This window comes from Arvicola amphibius, chromosome 5, assembly GCF_903992535.2.
Source record: "Arvicola amphibius chromosome 5, mArvAmp1.2, whole genome shotgun sequence".
NCBI classification, from domain to species: Eukaryota; Metazoa; Chordata; class Mammalia; order Rodentia; family Cricetidae; genus Arvicola; species Arvicola amphibius.
In genome coordinates this window covers 50,015,697-50,036,102 of record NC_052051.1, presented here as the reverse complement: position 1 = coordinate 50,036,102, position 20,406 = coordinate 50,015,697, and the positions used below count along the sequence as shown (strand labels likewise).

Here is a 20,406-nt window from a genome sequence, read left to right as displayed (position 1 = left end):
CTGTGCGAGCAACTTCAAAGCACAACTCACAGCCAGGATTGCACAGGATGAGACCTTCCCTGGGCCACACTGTGCAGGGTGACAAGTTCTGCTCTACAGCTTTGACCAGATGGCTGCATCTGAGGATATAAAGGAATTAGGGTACCTGCTGGAGCAGGGAGGGCTATACATTTAATGAGAGTCAACTGTGGAGAAAAACCTGTTTTTGACTCAATCATGCTATATGCTAGAATATAATATTTGGCGTGATTCTCCCTCTGTCTCTTCCCAGCCTGCTCGGAGAGAGGGATTTTATTTTAGGTCTGAACCTCTTTGGTCTCACGACCCTTCCACACACCGGTGATGAAGGTGACCTTCAGACAGGCCTCCACCTGCCCCTCCAAATGCCTGCAGGCACCCAGCCCAATTCCTTGGCTGTGGCTGCACAGAGCAGAAACACCAGAAAGTGTTGGCACACACTGCAGATCAAATCTCACCTCCAGGTGTTCTGATTAAATTAGTTCAGGATAGGCCTTAGGGCCTGTGAGGTTTTCATTTGATTCTTTGCATTTGAGACAGGGTCTTATGCAACCAAAGCTGCGCTCAAATTGTAGTTGAGGATGAACTTGAATTCCTAATGCTGCTGCCTCCATTTCTCAGTGACGGGACTACAAGTTTTCAACTCTTTCCCAAGTCCTTCCATCAGAGCCTTAGCTGAACAGCATTCAAGGGCAGTAGTCTACAAAGCTTTTCTGAAAAGTCCAGATTGTAAATATTTTAGGCTTCTCAAGCCATAAGACTGTCACAGCCTGCTACTATGGCTTTAAAAGCAGTCATAAGCAATAAATAAAGAGTATAAAGGCACAAATAACATGTAAACCAACATGCATGGTTGTAATGCCAAAAGCACTCACAGACACTGCTATTTAAATTTAGCTTCTACACAAAACAGAATACTTTTCTTTTGCTTTCTTTTCAACTAGTTAAAAGTATCCAAAGCACACTAACAGGTTGACAAGATAAAACTCAGGCAGAGGTCAAATTTAGCTCACAAATGTCAGAAGAGAGTGTTAGATTCCTTGGAACTGGAGTTGGATGGTTGTAAGCCACCATGTGGGTGCTGGGACCCAAACCCAGGTCCTCTCCAAGAGAAACAAGTGCTCTTAACCACCGAGCCATCTTCCCATTTCAGTTCTGTTTCTTCTTTGTAGGATGATAGAGAAGGTGACCATTTTGTGGGGATGAGGGCTTTAGTATCAGGCTCTACCACATACATGACACTACAGTGTAAGGTTCATGAGAACATGGGAATAAAATAGAAACATAAAATTATAGTAAATGCTAAAAGGTACCAAAGCGAGGGGCTCATAGATTTGAATCCTCAGTCACCAGGGAGTGGCACTATTTGAAAGAATTAGAAGGATTGGGGGTGTGGGCTGGTTGGAAGAAGTATGTGGTTAGGGGTGGGCCTTGAGGATTCAAACATCCATGCCAAGCCCAGAGTCTCTCTCAGTCTTTGCCTGTGCATCAGGATATAGCTCTCAGCTGCTTCTTCAGTACCACACTAAGCCTCTGAAAGTGTAAGCCAGTCCCCAATTAAATGCTTTCTTTCATAAGAGTCACCTTGGTCACGGTGTCTCTTCACAGCAATAGAACAGTGGCGGAGACACTGTGTTTCAAAGCCTTAAATATATAAAGTAGAAGTCAATAGTGTCTCAATAAATGGCATCATTTTCTTATCATTTTTATGGCTACCTGCCTTAAGACCTGAATCTAACCATACTCAGTATCAAGTACAATATTCAATATCAAGAATTCTCCTAAGTAACTGGGGGGGGGGGGGTTGGTATAGGGAAAATTCTACCCACTGTACAATTGTAATAAATCATACAAGTCTCTTTAAAGATAGATCATGTATCTGATTTCCTTTAGGTACCCCATGGCACCTAGCAGGCTATCTGGGGGCACAGCAACACAACAATACATTCAGGATCTAATGTAATTTCAGCAATGTCTGTGACACTGAGACAAGGCACAACTCTCATCTTCCTAAATAACCAGAGACCCTGTGATGCTTAGTGAGTCACGTGGAAAGAGAGTCTCAGTTAAGTGATGACCAAGTTGGTCTGGGGGCATGTGTGCAGGGTCTGTTTTGATTGTTAATTGATATTGGAAGACCAAGACCATTGTGTGTGGCATCACTTCACGGACCGGGCCCTGATCTATATAAGGGTAGAGTAAGCTACCAAGCAAGTATTTATACTCTTTTTGCCATCGACTCATTGTGATATGACTAGCTGCCTGACCTCTTTAAAATGGTGGACAGTAACTTGCACCTGTAAGGCAAATAAATCTTTCCTCCCTTGGGTTGCTCTTGGGTGACTTGTATCACAGCAACAGCGCTGATGCTAAGATGCCCCCCCCCCTTTCAGGATGGATATACCAGTTCCCTCCAGTGCTGGAACACTTACTACTGATGCTTCACAACTGAGTTCCTTTCACAGATAGTGCCTTGCCCTAAGATGCCCTCTCGTGCATACATTTGTGAGATGTCTTCCTCAGAGACAGCAGGCATCGGACAATGCCTAGTCACTTTGCTTCAATTCAACACTGAAGGGCTAAGCAAGTCCCAGAACTGTCCCTAGAGTCTGTGGTGATGCTCATTCTCCCCCTCCCTTTGCAGAGACCTGTTCCCTCAGTGTGTCAAGGGATGGCTTCAAGAGCACCCCTACAAAATTCTCAGTCTACCTGAGACCCAACAAAGAGTTGCAGTTGCAAGGCTCATATTTGCAAATACCTCACCCAATGCTGTCTTCTTTCCTTCCTACGAATTCATGCTCCCACAGCAGTGAGACATCATTTTTCAAAAATGAATCATAATAAATTGAAAGGCCCTATTATGGTTCAGTTATCCACAAAATGCACAGCTCCTGCACAGCTCCCATAGATATAGCTCAATGATAGATCTTTAAAGGGGACTAGGGACATGCATTTGTCCTGATAGGCAAGGCTCAGCTTTTCTGAGAGGAACAGCAACAGACAATGGAAAAGTCCGTCATTCTGGTACTAACTGGCTTGTGTTTCCTTTGTCCACAAGCCCTCTATTGATCAAAGTAAGGTTTTTCTCTGGATGTAATTCATGTTTAATGAAATCTAGAGGCCTCTTAGCATATGTCTCTAAAAGAACCATATCACTAATTTTTCTGTCTATGTACAATGTTGAAGAATGAAAACTCACTATTCCTGTGTTCCCACTACGCCCGTCCTCCTGTCCTACAAACAGAAGCAAAAACGACACATGATTTTATGATTTCCTAAGAGCCACCTGTTCCAAAATAAGAGCTTGCTATGTGACACACAGTCTAACTGGAGACCTCATTTTCAAACCACAGGATAGGCAGGCAATCCTTGCATCTGAGTCTCGAAGTGTGGCACCTGGACCAGTAACATGGGTGTCACCTGGGACCTTAGGCATGTAAACTCCTGAGACAAAACTTGCAGGGACATGCTCCAACTTTCTGTTCCTAACAAGCCTTTTTATGATGCTCTGTCACATCTGGCTTTTAACATTTTCTTAAGATTTGTCGGAGCACTGGACTGAGCTCCCAAGGTCCTGATGAGGAGCAGAAGGAGCGAGAACATGAGGGAGAAAGTCAGGAACATGAGGGGTGCGTTCACTCATGGAGACGGTGGGACAGAACTAATGGGAGATCACCAACTCCAGTTGGAATGGGACTGATGGATCATGCGACCAAACCCGTCTCTCTGAATGTGGCCAACAGCGGGGGCTGACTGAGAAGCAAAGGACAATGGCGCTGGGCTCTGATTCTTCTGCATGGACGGGCTCTGTGGGAGCCTTCTCAGCTTGGTCCATCACCTTCCTGGACCTGGGGGGAGTTGGGAGGACCTTGGTCTTAGCATAGAGTAGGGAACCCTGATGGCTCCTTGGCCTTGAGAGGGAGGGAGGGGAGGTATGGGTGGAGGGGAGGGGAGGGAAGGGGGAGAAGGAGAGGAGGAAAAGGGGAGGAGGAGGGGAGGGAGGGGGGAGGAGGAGGGGAGGAGATGGAAATTTTTAAATATAAAAAAATAAACCATGAGAAAAATAAATAAATAAATAAATACAATTTAAAGAGGAAAAAAAAAAAAAGATTTGTCCCTTAGAATTTTTCTCCCTTGGAGGTAAAGAGCTGAAGAGTCACCAAACCCGGTTTCCACTCCTACCACGTACCAACAATAGGGAGAACAGGAAATGAATGTGTTGACACTTCCTTCTGAGTTATAATCCCTGTTTCCTTACTTAGTACCCCAAATCCCTAAGCAGCCAGCCCCTCATGGAGTAGGATAGAGCAGATAAAACCTCACATGCAGCTTGCTGCTACCAGCTAGAGAAAATGAATCTTAAGCCAAGACCTCCAAAGGAAGCACTCACCCCCTATTCTCTCTCTCCATGAGAACCCTGTGAAACTGATGTCCTTCACTGCGAGTCATTACCTCCCAGCTGCTGGAGCCCCACGGTAGGATGATCCTGTGCTCTTGGCTTAACATGGCTGGTTTCATTCTCAAATATGAGTTATAAACACAGGGTGCTACACACTGGGAGAGGGCAGGGCAGTGAGCAAGGGGCTAGAGGCCCCGCACTTTGGAGTTATCATGTACCATGATAATGAGCCAGATGTGGTACAGTGGTTTTAATGAGAATGACCCCTATAGGTTCATATATTTGAATGCTTGGTCCCTAGTTGGTGAAACTGTTTGGGAAGGATGGGAAGGTGTGGCCTTGTTGGAGGAGGTGTGCCACTGAGAGTTGACTTTGAGGTTTCAGAAGCTCATGCCAGGCCCAGTCTCACTCTCTCTGTGGAATAGCTTGGGGATAAGATAAGAGCCCTCAGCTACTGCTCCTTCCTGTTCATTCTTTAGCTCCCTGTCGTGATGCCCATGGACTTGGACTCACTCTTTGAAACTCTAAGCAAGCTCCCAGTTAAATGCTTCCTTTTAGAAATTGCCTTGGTCAAGGTGTCTCTTCACAGCTATAGAGCAATAACTAGGACACGTGGCCTCTAGAATTTCCATGAAGCTCAAAATAATCAAGTTCTGATCATCAGGCTGAAAACCAAACCTTGCCCACCAGCTGTCCCATGGGTTTACCCTGGTACATCTGTTCCTCCTTCACCGCCAGGCAGGTTCCCACCTAGACCTGTATAACGAGGCACCCTAAGGAGAGAGAAGATTGGTTCTCCTGTCACTATGTGGAGAGTTAATTCAGGGAAGGAAGCGAGGCTTTATGGATTAGTGGCTTTATTTCTGGTTTATCTGTGTTTCTTGGTTTAAGGCAAACTGAGGTCTTTTATTTAACTTGGTTTTTAAAATCGTGGGAAGGGCATTTTTCTCTAATCTTTTCTCAACTTTTATTGGCTGTGGACTTCACAGCACGCGTTCCAATCCTATTCATCTTCCCTCCTCCTCGGATTCAGCCCTCTGCCCCCACTTCAAAACCAAATTTAAAAGAAAAACCAAACAATACAAAGAAACAAAGCAAAAAATAAAAAATAAAAAAGAAGAAGAAGAAGAATCTTGTCATGGACGTTGTAGTGTAGCCTGTTGAGACACACAATTTACCCTTTAGGCCATTCGTGTCCACTTGCGAGCGTTCATTGCCACAAGTCGTTGGTCTGGTTCAAGGCCTCCAGCTTCTACTACACCACCGATACTGGGTTTTCACTGGGGCTCCTTGTGGGTATCCTGTTATTGTCTGTGCCATGGAGATTCTGATGTTTTGGGTCTGTAGACTTGTCTTGTTCCCTTCACATGCTCCAACAGTTCATCCATTGGGTAGATGTTGGAGTGGGCCAATTCATAGCCCTGACTCTGGGCCTGGGTAGTAGCTGGATTGGTCAGCCCACTTTCCTTCATGGGGAGGACATTTTTATGGAAGAGAGCAAATGGCCATACATTTTTACTTCCCCTTTCTCTCTTTAGTTTGTTTCTGTTTTCCAGACATTTTGAAGACAAATGTGACTGTGTCTTTTCTTCCTTAAGACTCTTATTTCTCGTTACTAGCAGGAAGTGCCTGCTTCACACAAATCCTCTCTTGCCAGCAACTGAGATCTGGGCCAGCATCAGGGCTAGAAGCTGGGATAAGAACTATGAGGGAGGGGATGGAGAGATGGCTCGGTGACTCAGCACAGTGGCTGCTCTTTCATGGACACTGGTTTGATTCTCAGCTCCCTGTAACTCCAGTCCTAGGGCATCCGACCCCTTCTTCTGGTCTCCGCCGGTACCAGACACACATGGTGCACAGAAATGATACAAAGACAAAACTAGAGGAGAGGAGTGAGCATTCGGGAACCAAGGTGGGGAGTGGGTGCTACAGAGAAGGTGGGCAAGTTTTCCATTCTGGTCATGAGGGAGGAATGAACAGTCTGCTCAGGGGCTTGATGGAACTTCAAAGATGGCCACCTGACGGGCTATGCTGGCCCTAATGTCCATGGGATGGGGGGGGGGGGATAAAGGAAAAATCCTGGACTCAGATAAACTGTTCCTGTCCAAATAGCCACAGGGTGAACCTATTGCTGTCTACTGACATCCAAGCTCACATTCCCATGGAGAGTGTTTTCCGAAGACCTGCATTTTCAGAGAAAAGTCTCGAAAAATTAACATTACTTTCAGCAATAAATGACTTCTTGAAGGAAAAAGAAGTAAAAACTTTTTGTTCTGTTTTATAGTTTTATTTATTGAGACAAGGATTCTCTGTGTAGCCCAGGCTGTCCTGGATCTCGATTTGAAGATCAGGCTAGCCACCTGCCTCTGCCTCCCAAGTGCTAGGATTAAAGACACGTGCCACCACCGACTGGAATAAAATAATTTTTAAACAATTTTTTTTACACAGGTCTCACTATGTAGACCAGGCTAGCCTCAAACTCACAGAGATCGGCTTGCCTCCCAGGGCTGTCATAATGAAGTTTTTGTTGTGGATGAGGGTGGTAGTAGTTTCCTTCTTTCGTTTTCATTTTTGTTTTGATTGGTTGATTGGCTGGTTGGTTTTTTATTTTATTTTATTTTTGGACAGGGAGAATAGTTCTGGGAATTAAATTCATGGTCTTATACATATTAGAACAAGCAGTAGCCAACCCTTAGAATATATATTTTTTTAAAGTAATGAATGGCTAGTAAGTAAAAGCATAAATTACATTGGTCAGAGCACACCAGCAATACAAATCAGAAACTTTTCAAACATCTAAACTATTTGCTCCAGTCAAGACAACAAAGACAGAGAGCAGAAGGGGGTTAGCAGAGACTGTGTGGGTAGAAGGGAAGAGAGTGGGGTGCTAGTGTTTCATGCGCGCAGGATGCTATTCTGGGGAGAAGAAAGCCTTCTGGGGTGGATGCTGGCGATGCTTATACAGTAGGGTGAATCAACATATACTTCCTGAACGTAAACGATGGTTAAAATGGTAACTTTGTTTTGTATATTTAACCACAATAAAAAATGGGAGTGCTAGGAAAATGTTCATTGTGGTGGAGATATCATAGAATATTGTTTATATTTTTGTAATCTCCTGTGTAGAGGTAAAGGCTGGAAAGATATTCTGAACACGGAATGGTAATAGATATCATCTCTGGATAGGATTACAAGCAGTCTTTCCTTTCATGTGTTTCTTACTGTTCTAATAACTATTCTGTATTTGTGTGATTAGGAAACGATAAAGTTTGGAAGCGCTCTGCTTATAGAACATTATTGTTAGAGCAATAGTACCAGTGGTTACCTGCAAACATTCTGTATAGTTACTTCCCTTTAATATAGTCTGTGTCCTACTTCGTATGTTAAGTTCTGCAGGACATACCCTTGTCTTTCATACAGGTCCCATAAGGCTTAAGCAGTTTCGGGAACTCTATAAAGACTCAGTGAACGAATGGATGGGTCTGTGTGTGAACAGATGGAGCAACAGAAAATAAGTTCTCACTATCTCAGTCTAGTGCTCCTGCTTCCATAGCAAATATTAAAACTGAGAAAATCATTTATTTCTTGTAGTCCTGGAAGCTGGCAAGCACAAGATGAAAATGCCAGCAGGCTCAGTGTCTGGCAAAGTCTCCTTCCTTCATAGCAGAGAGCCCTTTCATGTGGAAGCAGGGACCAACATTTCCCTGTACCTCTTCGAAAAAGGCACTAATTCTACTTACAAGAAGAGCTCGGTCTCTGTCACTTAATCTCTTCCAAAAGGTATTGTAACTTAACACGACCACACTGCCAAATAAGCTTATTTGTATGAACGGGGGCACAGTCAAACCATAGCACTCAGGACAGAATAATTAGGACTCATCTGTCCTATGCACCCACCCAAGGCGTCTAGGATCAACCCACTGCCTGGCATCTGTAGAGAGGATTACAGAAAGGGTTTCTCAGATGCAGAATCACTGAAATGAAGCCTGAATAGGCTAACAGGATGGAAAGTAGTCTAGAATCGTGTCCTTTAGAGGGAGACACAAAGGGTGTAAGGATGTGAGAAGTAGGGTATAAAGAGGAGAAACATTGTGACCACCTCCAGACGCGGAATCTGCAGCCAGGTAGCCAGACAGATCTAATCAGTAAATATCCACGAAGCCTCTTCTACGGTCCAGGAACTGAGGTCGGTTTCACAAACACAATTGTATGTCATTGGTTTGACATCTCACAAGAGATGATAAGATCTTGATGCTGCTAAACTCTGTGCATTTATGTGCCTGTTACAACCTTTAAGAAGCTGGACATTCCTGTGTTATTTGTCCCCCATTTATTTTTGCTTTCTCTGACATTTGTGTGTTATGCCTACTAAGCAAGGTGCTTAAAGGAATGCCAACGAATGGTGAGGAGAAATTCGGAAAGGCAGAACAGAACACTTCATAAGGCAGACTCCGAGTCAGCAGCCCCTAGAGTGCACTTCCTGGAACCCTAGGAAATCTATGGCTTCACTTTATTATATCCCAAACCTATTTTGCTCTAAATAACCTAAGAACATTTTAAGATAAGGTTTTCAAAACCATAGCACAGGAGTGAACACTTCTTTGTACACTGCAGGTCTCCTTGAGGAGCAGAAGATCTTTGTAGGCTTCTGGCTAGCAGGGCACTTCTACGTCTAGGCACGCATGAGAGGAGCCTCAAGAAAGGTTATTCTCTCTCCATAATGAGAGCATCCACCTGTAAGCAGGTGGCTCACAGTCACAGATCCAGATGGGAGCTTGCCACAGCTCAGAGGCACACTTGGCACCTGCATGGCAGATGCTCCCATCTTCATTGCCAGCCATCTGCAATCAAACCCTTCCTCTCTCAGCTCATCCTCCTTCCTGTCACAGATTCCCCAGCTGCTGGTGTCACTTAGCTCTCTTTCCTTCCTTGTCCTAGAGCTGACTCTAAGGAGGCATGTCTTGTCCTGATACTCCTGACTTGAGCCCTGCATTACAAGGGCTATAGTTTCTTGCATTAAGCTACATGGGACAATTCTGGGTAGAGGTCCACCCATTCATTATACAAAATGGTGGACTACCCAGACGGGTTCTTGTGTCAAAGACTGAATGAACGGTAGTAGCCTGGCTTTTATGATGTTGAAAGTTCTTGCTTGGTCTTATTTTGAGTGACCTCTTTGATGTGCTGGAGACTCTTCATATCTTATTTCTAGGCATACTTTTAAACACTTTGGTACCTAGGAAAACCCATGTAAGTCCTCATATGTAACACTAACGCTTTTCCATACAGGTCTGAAGCTTTCATGCAATGAGATCAAGCCAGTCGTGCGAGGTTGATGGGCCAGTTCTCCCTTCTAGTCACATGGATGACTTGAAGACTTCATAAGAGACCCACAGGAGAAACTACAGTGACTTAAAACTATTAGAGTCCCTTCAGGTTCAAGCCCTTACCTTGTAACTTGGGTTCTCATTCCAAAATCCAGTGATCTCATTGACTGTAGCACTTCAATGCAGCCCATGTACTAGGAAAAGAAAGAAAGAAAGAAAGTTGTGAAGTAGGAGGATGCAGATACCAAAACTCCATCTCTGGGCTGCACAGTGACTTCCTGGGCAGTGCCCACAGTCGGCTCCTGATGGCAGCTACAAGTGTGCCTGTCACCAATGCACACACATGTCCCCTTGGCTATAAAACATTAGTTAACTACAAAGTAAATACAAACTCAGGTTCTGGGAATGCGGGGAACAAGGATGCCTTTGGGCTCAGAGGTAGGGAGTGTAGAGCTGAGGTCTTCACGCTGTGTGAGCTGCAGATTCACACACTGGCTCTGCCCCACCTTCATTTTCAAGCCCCAGCTACTGACCCGACTTTTCTACCTTGGTTTTGTCCTTGATGAAATGACAATAAAATTGGAATTGTTAGCAGAGCTAAATTATTTCACCTATGGAAAGCTTTAAGAACAAGGCTTAGTAGGCATAACTGCCCAGATGTCAGAGGAAGCAAAAATAAACAGGAGACAAGTAATACAGGACTTCCTGATCTCCTAAACGCTGGAACAAGCATTTAAATGCGTAAAAACCCAGAATTTAGTAACATTAAGAAGGTCTTTTCTAGGCTGGAGAGATGGCTCAGCAGTTAGGAGCACTAACTGCCCTTATAGAGATCCCAGGTTCAATTCCTAGCACCCCCATGGCACCCCTGTGTGTAATTCCAGCTCTAGGGGATCTGACACCTTCACACAGACATGTATGCACGCAAAATACCAATGCACATAAAATAAATAAATTATAAAAAATAAGGTCTTGTCATCTTTTGTAAGATCACTGTAGCTCAAAAGAAATAATAATGACAATAATCACCCCCCTAAAATAGTCCTTGGTAAGTTTAGCTTGAACATGGAACACTGGAAAAGGTATTGTGACTTCTAAAACCAAAACTGTTCATGTTCAATCTAACAGGATGGGAGCTGAATCAGGAATGCTATTAAAGAGGCTTAAGTTGGTGTGAAGGTGGGTAGCCATGAGAGTCCGCAGCAGGAGGCTCCCTGAGAGAGGGAAGTGATGCTAGCCCACTCGGAAGAGGGATAGCAGCAAGGATAGCAGCAAGGAGGAGGACTGGAATGACATCATGGAAAGCCGCACCGCCGGATTCAGCAGTTAATTTGCTCCGAGAGCAGGAGAGTGAGTCAAAGATGACTCAGCTGCTTCCCGCCCGGGCACAGAGGAACCTGGAGTGCCATCAACAGGACCAGGGGGACAGGAAAGAGAGGTTATGAATTGCTTTGGAGCCCATTGATTGCAAGACGCCAGTTGGGAAGCCAGGAAGTAACAGGCTGACAGCTGAAAATTGAATTCAGTGTCCCCGAGAGGACAAAGCAGAGGAAGGGACGAGGGGGAGGGATACAGTGACAGTTTTCTAAGCATCTCTGCAGGTGAGGCTGTAAGATCCTCTCAGCAGAGCAGCAGTGACTCTGGAGAGTGCCAAGCGGTGTGAATGAAAGGGCTCCCAGGGCCTCAGAAATGAGGCACTTCCTGTTTTGCGGTCCTTCGGAAGCCATCACCCTCCCTGGGTCATGGGAAAAGGAGAGGGCACTCCCCAGATCCTTTTTGTAATATTTCTGAGTGGGTTTTATAGGCGTCCCATCCCCAAACTGGCTGGATGTTCAGATACCGCCATAAGTCTGGTGTGGCGGAGACATTCTCAGCCGGACCCCGCTAGCCGTACTCCTCCCGGGGTCTCTGATACGGACACAAAACCATTCTGTATACTTGGTTCTTAACTTCTCAGGCTTGAGCACTGCAAGGAAGTGGGCTGTCCGGGGATGGGGACTGACTGACACTTTAGGCTTACTAGACCAAGGGAGGTTGCTTTAGGGTCGCAGCTGGAAAGTGCATTTCAGAACTGTGACAAAGGAGGACGCCACAGTCCTCGATCCACGATCCACCATGAGGCCGATGGGAAAGGCCGATGGGAAGGGCCGCCTGAGAGTCCCCATGGGTTTCTCTGACCACATGGCCCTCTCTTCCCTCCTCACCCTAGAACCTGACTCATTCACCCCAAACTCCTAAACACCAGTCTGGAGAAGAAGGGAGTCTATACACGAGTGGGGAGCAGGTCTGGGCTACACTTCCAATTCTCCAGCTTGGTGCTGAGGTGGGTGCCTTCCCTGGCAGCTACACATCACTAACTCAAGCTGATATGGTACATCCTGAAAGATGACGGGCACTACATTTTTATACACATTTCATACATTACATACATGCATTTATTTATACACACGTATATATTATATGCATATATTTAAGCAGTGAGGGCGAATGACTTACGTATATTATCATATGTAATATATAAAAATCACTTATCCTCACTGCTGAAATCTCTTCATGTCTATTACCCAAACAGCCATTACTATCAATACCTAGTCCTTTGCTTTCTTTGCTCCCATTACTAAGTGCTCCACTCCCACGCTCTGACACAGTCTTGGCCTCCATCCTTCGCATCCACCCCACCCTTCCCAAGGGCAGGGCCTCCCCTTGGGCCATTCTCCCTGACTAACTGGTCTCTAGATTTTTCTCCTTCCTGCGGGTTTTAATTAACACAAATCGTCCTTAGGCTTGCTCCTGCCGCGCATGAGCACAGCCCTTACTTGGCCCTTCCATGCCACTGAGCATCAGATCCGTCAGTTTGCTTGCTCAGTTCTTTGGCTAGAAGCACTGTTGAAAGAGGGGCCTGGGACTATGCCCCAGCACCCAGGGGTACTTAGCAAACACACACACACACACCACGCACACACACACACACACACACACACACACACACACACACACACACACAGAGAGAGAGAGAGAGAGAGAGAGAGAGAGAGAGAGAGAGAGAGAGAGAGAGAGAGAGAGAGAGAGAGAGAGAGATAGGTCTTCTGTTACTCTACAGTATCTGGTGCTCTACTGTATATGCTGTTATTTCTATTTTTTATTGTACCTTTAAAATGAGTGAGAGAAGTGGCAGAAGATGATGGAGATTTGGCTGAGTCTCTCTGCCCGGGCTAAAGGAGAGCAGGAACACCAAGGTCCAAGAAAAAGACCTGAGTACTGTCTCAGTCTTGTTTTCTGTTGCTGTGATAAAGACAAAGGCAACGTAAGGGACGAAGGTTCTATTTGGCTCAGAGTTCCAGGGTAGGGTTCATCGTGGTGGGGAATTCAAAGCAGAAGGAGTCTGGAGCCGCTGGTCACATAATAGTCACAAAGTCAAGAATGGTAACCGACTGTGCTCAGCTTTCTTTGTCCAAATTGTGCAAGCCGGAATCCCAGCTAGGGAATGAGGCCACCCCAGTAGGAAGGTCTTCTCATCTCAGTACAAACAAGGTAACTGCATCCCCTGCCTCACGTGCCCAAAGGCCCATCTCCCAGGTGAGTCTAGATTCTATGACACGGGCAACACTATCATCACTACCATGGTTTGGGATGCTGCCGCTAGCAGGTCTGTGGATCTCCTGGCAGTATGCTCCATGAGTAGTAGATTTGTTCCACTTCAGACTCTGGAGACAGCCAGCCCAGACAGGAGGATTTGTGGTGGATCAGGATGATGGAAACTGAGAAGAAAGGCAAGTCCACAGTGTGTCTGGATAGCAGAGGACAAAGAGCAAAGACAACCAGGTGGGACAGACATCCCAAGGCTAATCAGGTCCAAGCCCCATGTGCAGGAGCCTGTGAGACTGGATGGGATTCTAACTCAGTGGGATGGGACCCCAACAGGGGATTCCGGCTGCCAATAAGGAGAAGGGTTTTACTAGGTAGAGGAAGGAAAGAGAGGGTCATCCCCAAGGTTCCCTTCTTAACCCCCCCCACATACACGCACGCATGCGCACGTTATTACCGCCTACCCACTTCCCTGTAAGGTAGGCTCTTCCCTTCGAGTGAACCTCCAAGGCAATTCACACAGCCACCAGGATTGGAGTGATGTCACTGTCAGCTAGTCTCACTGTGATACAACACAAGGTGCAGGGCAGGAGAGGGGAATGGAGTCACACAGAGGTGACCAACAGTGAGGACAATTCCCTTCCAAGGGTGGGGTACATGTGGAAGATGCCAGAATGGATCTTTACCACCTCCAAGCCCTAGTTGAGTCATTGGGGACAGGGGAGCAGTGTCTAAAAACAATCTTTCCATTTCTTTGTCTAGGAACTTCTAAGCCTCACAAGTAAAGAGTTGCTGAATGGCAAGGCCCAAAGGAGAAGTTTGGTTTGTCAGGATAGACAAGAGATGGCAGTAGCTCCCTCTGGTTTATCAAATGCAGACCCACATAAGACCTAATCTCTGTTCCTAAAACCCCAGCTCCTAAATATGGGCAACCTCTAAAAGAATGACTTGGCTGTCTTCCTAGGGGTGACCCATCAGTACCTCCATTGGAAGAGACAAGAGCACTGGAGTCTATTGAGGAGAAATGCTTGGCTTCCTCTCGTTTGTCCACTGAGACCGAATCACAGTTACTCTAGAGCGGCAGCTCTCAACCTGTGGGTTGGGGGATCGCACCTCGGATCTCCAGCGTATCAGGTACTTGCATTATGAGTCAGAACAGTAGCAAAATTACAGTTGCGAAGTAAAAATGAGGTAATTTTGTGGTTGGGGCCATCACAAGGTGAGGAACTGTATAAAAGGATAGCATCATTAGGAAGGTTGGGAACAGCTGGTCTATGGCAGAAAAGGCAAACAGAGAAGAGGACATTTTCGGCTCCCATTCCCTTCCTTTGGTCTGTCCAGATAAGTAATAGCGCTGAGTCAGGGCCATGCTGATGATTGCAGTCACTGGGAGAGGCTGAGTCAATGAAGTACAGCGACGATGAATACATATTTTCGTGTATCACCCCCTGTCTTCAGGTACTGGAGACACAGTCCCTGTGCTGGGCCCTGGGACTCACTCAGACATTAGAACTGACTCTTTTTTTTCTTTTTCTTTTTTTTAAAAGTAAGTCTGTCATATTAGAATTAAAAATTAAAAACCAGGCTTACCAAATCACCTGCAGGGACCTCTGAACCAACAGCTCATGGTCCCTTCTGTAATGGTTAATGTTTGACACCAACTGGTGTCACTTGGGAATATTGGACCTCAGTTAAGAAATTGTCTTCGCTAGATTAGCTCATGGGCAGGTCTGGGGATGCATTTTCTTGATGAATGATTGCGGTGGGAGGGCCCAGCCACTGTGGGCGGTGCCACCCCTAAGTGGATGGGCCTGGGTTATTTAAGAAAGTACGCTGAGCAGGTGAAGAGAGTGAGCCAGTCAGCCGCCTGTGTTCTGGCAATGAAAGGGAATGAGGTGTGGAAGCATGCTATAACATAGATAAGCTCTGAAATCATTAATCCAGGGCGGGGACAAAAGAACGCCTATTGTATGATTCCATTCATACAAAATAATCCAGACTGCTGCCATCTCTTCCCCCCAACCCCCACCCATTCTCTGCCCTTGTCTATTTCTCTTCAAGCATCTATTGCTGAAAAGACAATATATCTGTCCATTTTCTGTCTCCCTCACTAGAGGATGAGTAACTGGGAAACAGAACTGGGAAGGAAGGATGCGGAGAGTGTTGTGGCTGCTGGCAAGTGTGGTTTCTTTCAGAGCCCATAGCAATGTTCTAAACTTGGTAATGGTTATACAACTCGATGAATATGCAAAAATCAGCCCTAATGAATGATATACTTTGAATACAATTATGAACGAACCATAGGGTTCCTCACAATAAGTGAACTGTATGGCATGCAAGCTACATCCCAGAAAAGCAATTGTCCAGAGACAGTGACGGTTACGAAGCCAAGCAAACATTATTAGCAGACAATGCATGACCCTAGAATAAACCACTCAGGTATGCATGGTTGACTAATGAATGAATGAACCAAGAATCAGAAGCTCTGATGGTCTGCCGTGGAGGCAGTGTTCTCTGCTTGTCCTTTGGGGTCCCAGAGAATTCTGGTCACACCTCCATGCTGTACTGACCCAGTGAGGCCACAGTTTGTTTCAATGGCTAAATCCCAACTGCACGACGGGCTTCTCAAGGATGGGGAGGTGGTGAGTGGGGGGAGGTGTCTTAGTCATCATGCTGACCTGCACCTCTGACAGTGCAATACATGATTTATTTCAAGGAATTTGCCAAGAAATGATGTTTAGGAAGTCTCAAAATAGCCTACATGCTAGCTAGCTGGATCACCTAAAGTATGGTCATTCTTAAAGGAGTATGGCGTCTGTTAAGATAACCCTGGAACTACGTCACCTGAAGCTCTCCCACCAGGTTTGATTTGAAAGGTGGATCTTCTGGAGATGGATAGGAAAAATCTGTCCTCTGGGCTGGGAAGACACGCCGCTCAGAACAAACCGCCCTTCCCACCAGAAGTCACCTGGTATTGACAAACACTGCTTCTCTTAGGGTGATAGGACATTAAGGAAAGCAGAATGCCCCCCCCCCACTTCCTTTGCCTTCATGCCCTGCCCTATTCTATGTTTCTCTTTGTACCCTTATTGCTGAAAATAATATGTATCTGTCTGTTTTCTGTCTCCCTTGCTTGAAGTAAATAATGAAAAACAGGATTGCTCTATTGACATCACCTGGAGTACTGCCCGGCACCCAGCAGCTCCTCAAATGCCTCTTGGTTAATTAAATTGAAACTTTTTTTGTTTGTTTGTTTTTACTCTAAGCCTGAACTGAAAACTCCTCTTTCTACACCAAGGTCAAGGCTTAGAAACTCTGGATGTGTTCACTCATTTACAAATGGGAACTTGGCCTCCAGGAAATTTCAACCGTCTGGAGTCCTTGGTGCTCACAACAATGGAACCTTCTAAAAGTCAGTTGTGCCTTCTGCTTGTTCCACCGAGAGGGAGATCTCATGCTCCAGGACAGAGCCCAAGCCAAATGGCAAGACTGGGGCCGGAAAGGCCTGTTATTCCGGGACCAGATCCCCTTTCTCTCCTCCACTGAGCAGACTCCGTCACTCAGAGGCTATGGAGGGAATTAGCTCCACTCTACTTCTGTTCCTGGTTTGCCTGAATAAGTAGAACCGGTGACATCTAAAGTATATTTTCCAACAATTTGTAGAAATAAGTGGGGTTTTTAGGCTGACTCAAGAGATTCTCTTTGACAGAGGGGAACCTGCGATCCTGCAAATGGAATAACTCTGGGACAGAAGCCAGAACATAAAAATCTTAGTCCTGTTGCCACCTTAAAATGGCTAATACGCTAGGAAAGGAGTTGGGTATGTGATTGTGTATAAAACCCTCTAATCTAGTTGTAAAAAGATGCTGGTCATCAGTGGGCAAGGCAAGCATGCCAGCCATTTCTGCCCTCATTCCAACCATCCTACTCTCGTTGAAAATCCCATACATAAGGCATATTTTGAACTGAGGGAGGTTTCATCTCTGCCTACAGACCTGAACACAGATGAAATTACCCAACTTGAGGTCATCCCAGAGGCAGATCCCACACAGAGAGTGTTTTCAGGGCTGTGACCTCTCCGAGGAACAACACTGAAGTCACAAGAAATTCTTTCTGCTGCTTCGCCTAGGCAGAACAATCACCCTGTGTCACCAGGTGATTTTGCACAAACAGGGATGTGCTCCATCTACTCTCGGGAGTATCACTTAATTTGATCCCCGGGATGAAACTGGTGCGGGGCCTAAAGAGGGGGATGGGCATCCCTTTGGACAGCTGGAAAAACTGATCGTCAGAGGCTCCGTGCTCTGCTGAAGGGTATTGGGGCTGGTTAATGTAGAGCTCAGGTCCTCTGCTGTTTGAAGCTGTCTGTATTATGACACCTCCCAACCCCAAAATTTATCATGTAGGAGAAATGATGCCCCGTAGGTCTATGAAAAAATAGAAGACAGATGTTTTGACGTTTGAAAAAGCGTTAACATAGTTTCTGTGCGTGTGTGCGAGCACATGCGTATGTGTGCCACGCACACTGGTGTTGAACATTACTATAAATTCAAGGTTACAGCATCTTATCCATGGGGCATATGTTAATGACAGTTCTGATCGGGGTCCTGGATCACATAGAGGTTTTGCCATAATGACTATCCTCTTAAAGTGTGCCATGTATCAAAATAGGTATAATATAGGGGGATATTTAAAATGAAAATGAATCTAAGAACCTGATCATCTATAGATTAAAGATACTGTGTTGGGTCTCTCCTCCACCCATCCATCCAATAGACCCCAAACTAGCACACAAGCTCCGTCTCACCATGGCGTCCTCTTCACCCTGGCCAGATGAGGAGCAGATGGTAGTAGCATCGTGTTCTTGAACTCTCCAGATGCCAGAGCCACAAGCCAATAAAAATTTTCTTCATAAAATGTCCCATTTTGAGTATTACGTCATAGTGTAAGCACTCTGTCAAGGATGAAGATATTCCAAGTAGAGATACTTGTGCTCCTCCCTTTAGTGACCATATTATTTAATCAATGGACCCCAAGGAACAGACTTTTCCCAAAACTCTTGTTGTGAGAAGGAGAAAGCTGAAGCCTGGTGCCAGCCAGAAAAGACATTTGTCTTCCAGGAAGAGATTACCACAGTTCGGACACATTCTCAGACCACTTGACAAGAAAGGACTGGCATGGAGCCAATGATTAGTGATGGAGAAGGGCACACCTTGCCTGGGTCTGCTTGCTTGTGTATACTTTTTGCCTTCCATCTATCCATAAACCTAACATCTGGACTCTGAAGATGAACTTGGGGGACACCGGGACCTCCTTATTCGTATCTCTTACCAATGTGGTCAGACTGAACACATCTGCTGGCTCTGTTTTCCCCTATCACTCTGCCTCTTCAGCTGCCCAGTTGAGGACAAGCTGAAGCCAGGCGGATAGCACTGCTGGGACTCAGGCCCCGACTCTAACAACCCAGTAACCACAGCATCAGAATATGAACTCAGCCACCTACGATGGTAAAATTAGTCTTCCATTCCACCTCATAGCAATCATCCTTTGTGTTCCAAGAAAGCAGGAATTGGAGCAGACAAAGGTGAATTCTCTCTGACAAAAATTCTCATTGTCGTCTTAGTAGAGAGTCCCCGGGCCTTGTATTCTGTATTCAATGGTTTTAATTTTGCGATTAAAATTCAAAAGTTGCAACCAATACCTTTAAGCAAGTCTTTGTGGCATTGTGCCCAAGCCTTCTAAGCAGCTGTTGAGAGATTTTTATCAATGTGTAAAGGCCTAATCCAAGGGGACCATGAATGCTGGTCTCCTGTTCCAGGAGAAAGTCTTCAGCCCTCTGGGACTGGTGGCTCATAATGCAAGCGTGAATGGGGAGCCTGGCTTGCAAAGCTTGCCCCACTTAGGTTCACTTTTGTGGTGTCAGTTGGCTGCTTTCTCCTGCTCTCTCCTGATGGAGGCAGGGGAATCCCCATGTGTCAAAGAATTAATACATTCTGAGGAGGACCAGCTTTAAGAGTGCTAATTTAAGGGTGGGGGGATGGCTGAATAATTGATGCCCACAGTTGCTAAATCAGAGGCCTGTGGTTAGCTAGACAGGCCCTGCCTCGTGCCCGAAGACCCTCATTCCTCTAAACATAGCGCCCTTCTTTTATTTCTACTCTTTCGCTTCCTCCGCTGCTTTCTTTTGTGTATGTGGGAGTCACTAGTGCCAATCCTAAAGCATTTCCAGCGTTCCCTTCCCTGCATATGGATTACTCTGTTGGCCTTTTTGAAGTTGGACGTAGGTCCTCATTTGGTCGATGACATCACGCAACAGCGACTTATCTTTTGTTTTGTTTTGTTTTGGTTTTCCTTTTACAATTTGGAAGTTACTGTCAGCCCAGGCGACTGAATGAGAATCGTATGGAACAGATCCTCAGACAATGTACTGTAGATACACACACAGCACGAGGAAGACACTGAGGCCCACACTGACCTGTTAACACAGAACAAGCTGACTGGCCCCATGAGGGTCAACATGAAAAAGAAGTGAGACTATCACAGAGTCTAAACAAGTTAGGGTTTAGTCTGAGCTTTGCATGTACTTACTAGCTACCCAATTTTGCAAACCATATGTTTGGCCCGTGGAGAGGTTTCAGTGTGGAGGTTTCTCTGTGTTGGGTGACAGTGTTCTTCTTGGGCACCTTCCCTTCCATCTGCTTAGCTTGGAGAGCTGATGAAAAAGCCTCAATCTCTGTGAAGGAGCGTCAATCAAGAACGCTTTCTATAGGGACATGACAGTAGCAGATTGAAGAGCTGTGGGGCTGTGTAGTAGGAGGAGCTTCAGGGAGCCAGGGAAGATTCTCAGGAAAAAGGATGTGGAGGAGTCAGGAAAAGCAAGCCTGTAAGGTTGGAAGAGGGGTTGTCAAGCAGTGGGCACAGGGCAAGCACAAGGGATGCTCCCCAACTCCAAGCAGTGAGACTAAAGTCTGGAGATGTGGAGGGGGTATCAGCGGGATTATAATGCATTCCTTTCCAAGCTGGACATGGGGTGCACACCTTTAATCCCAGCTCTCAGGAGGCAGAGGCAGGCGAATC

General features: G+C 45.8%; 1 protein-coding gene across 2 annotated transcripts in view; it reads right to left on the bottom strand.

Moving 5' to 3' along the window:
* Shc4 (SHC adaptor protein 4) overlaps window positions 1-20,406 on the bottom strand; it is a 94,517-nt gene that overhangs the window by 56,864 nt on the left and 17,247 nt on the right. For both annotated transcript variants that reach the window (XM_038331881.1, XM_038331880.1), the window contains exon 2: window positions 9,868-9,938. In XM_038331881.1, coding sequence (XP_038187809.1) covers window positions 9,868-9,938 — 71 coding nt within the window. The remainder of the gene's footprint in view (window positions 1-9,867; window positions 9,939-20,406) is intronic.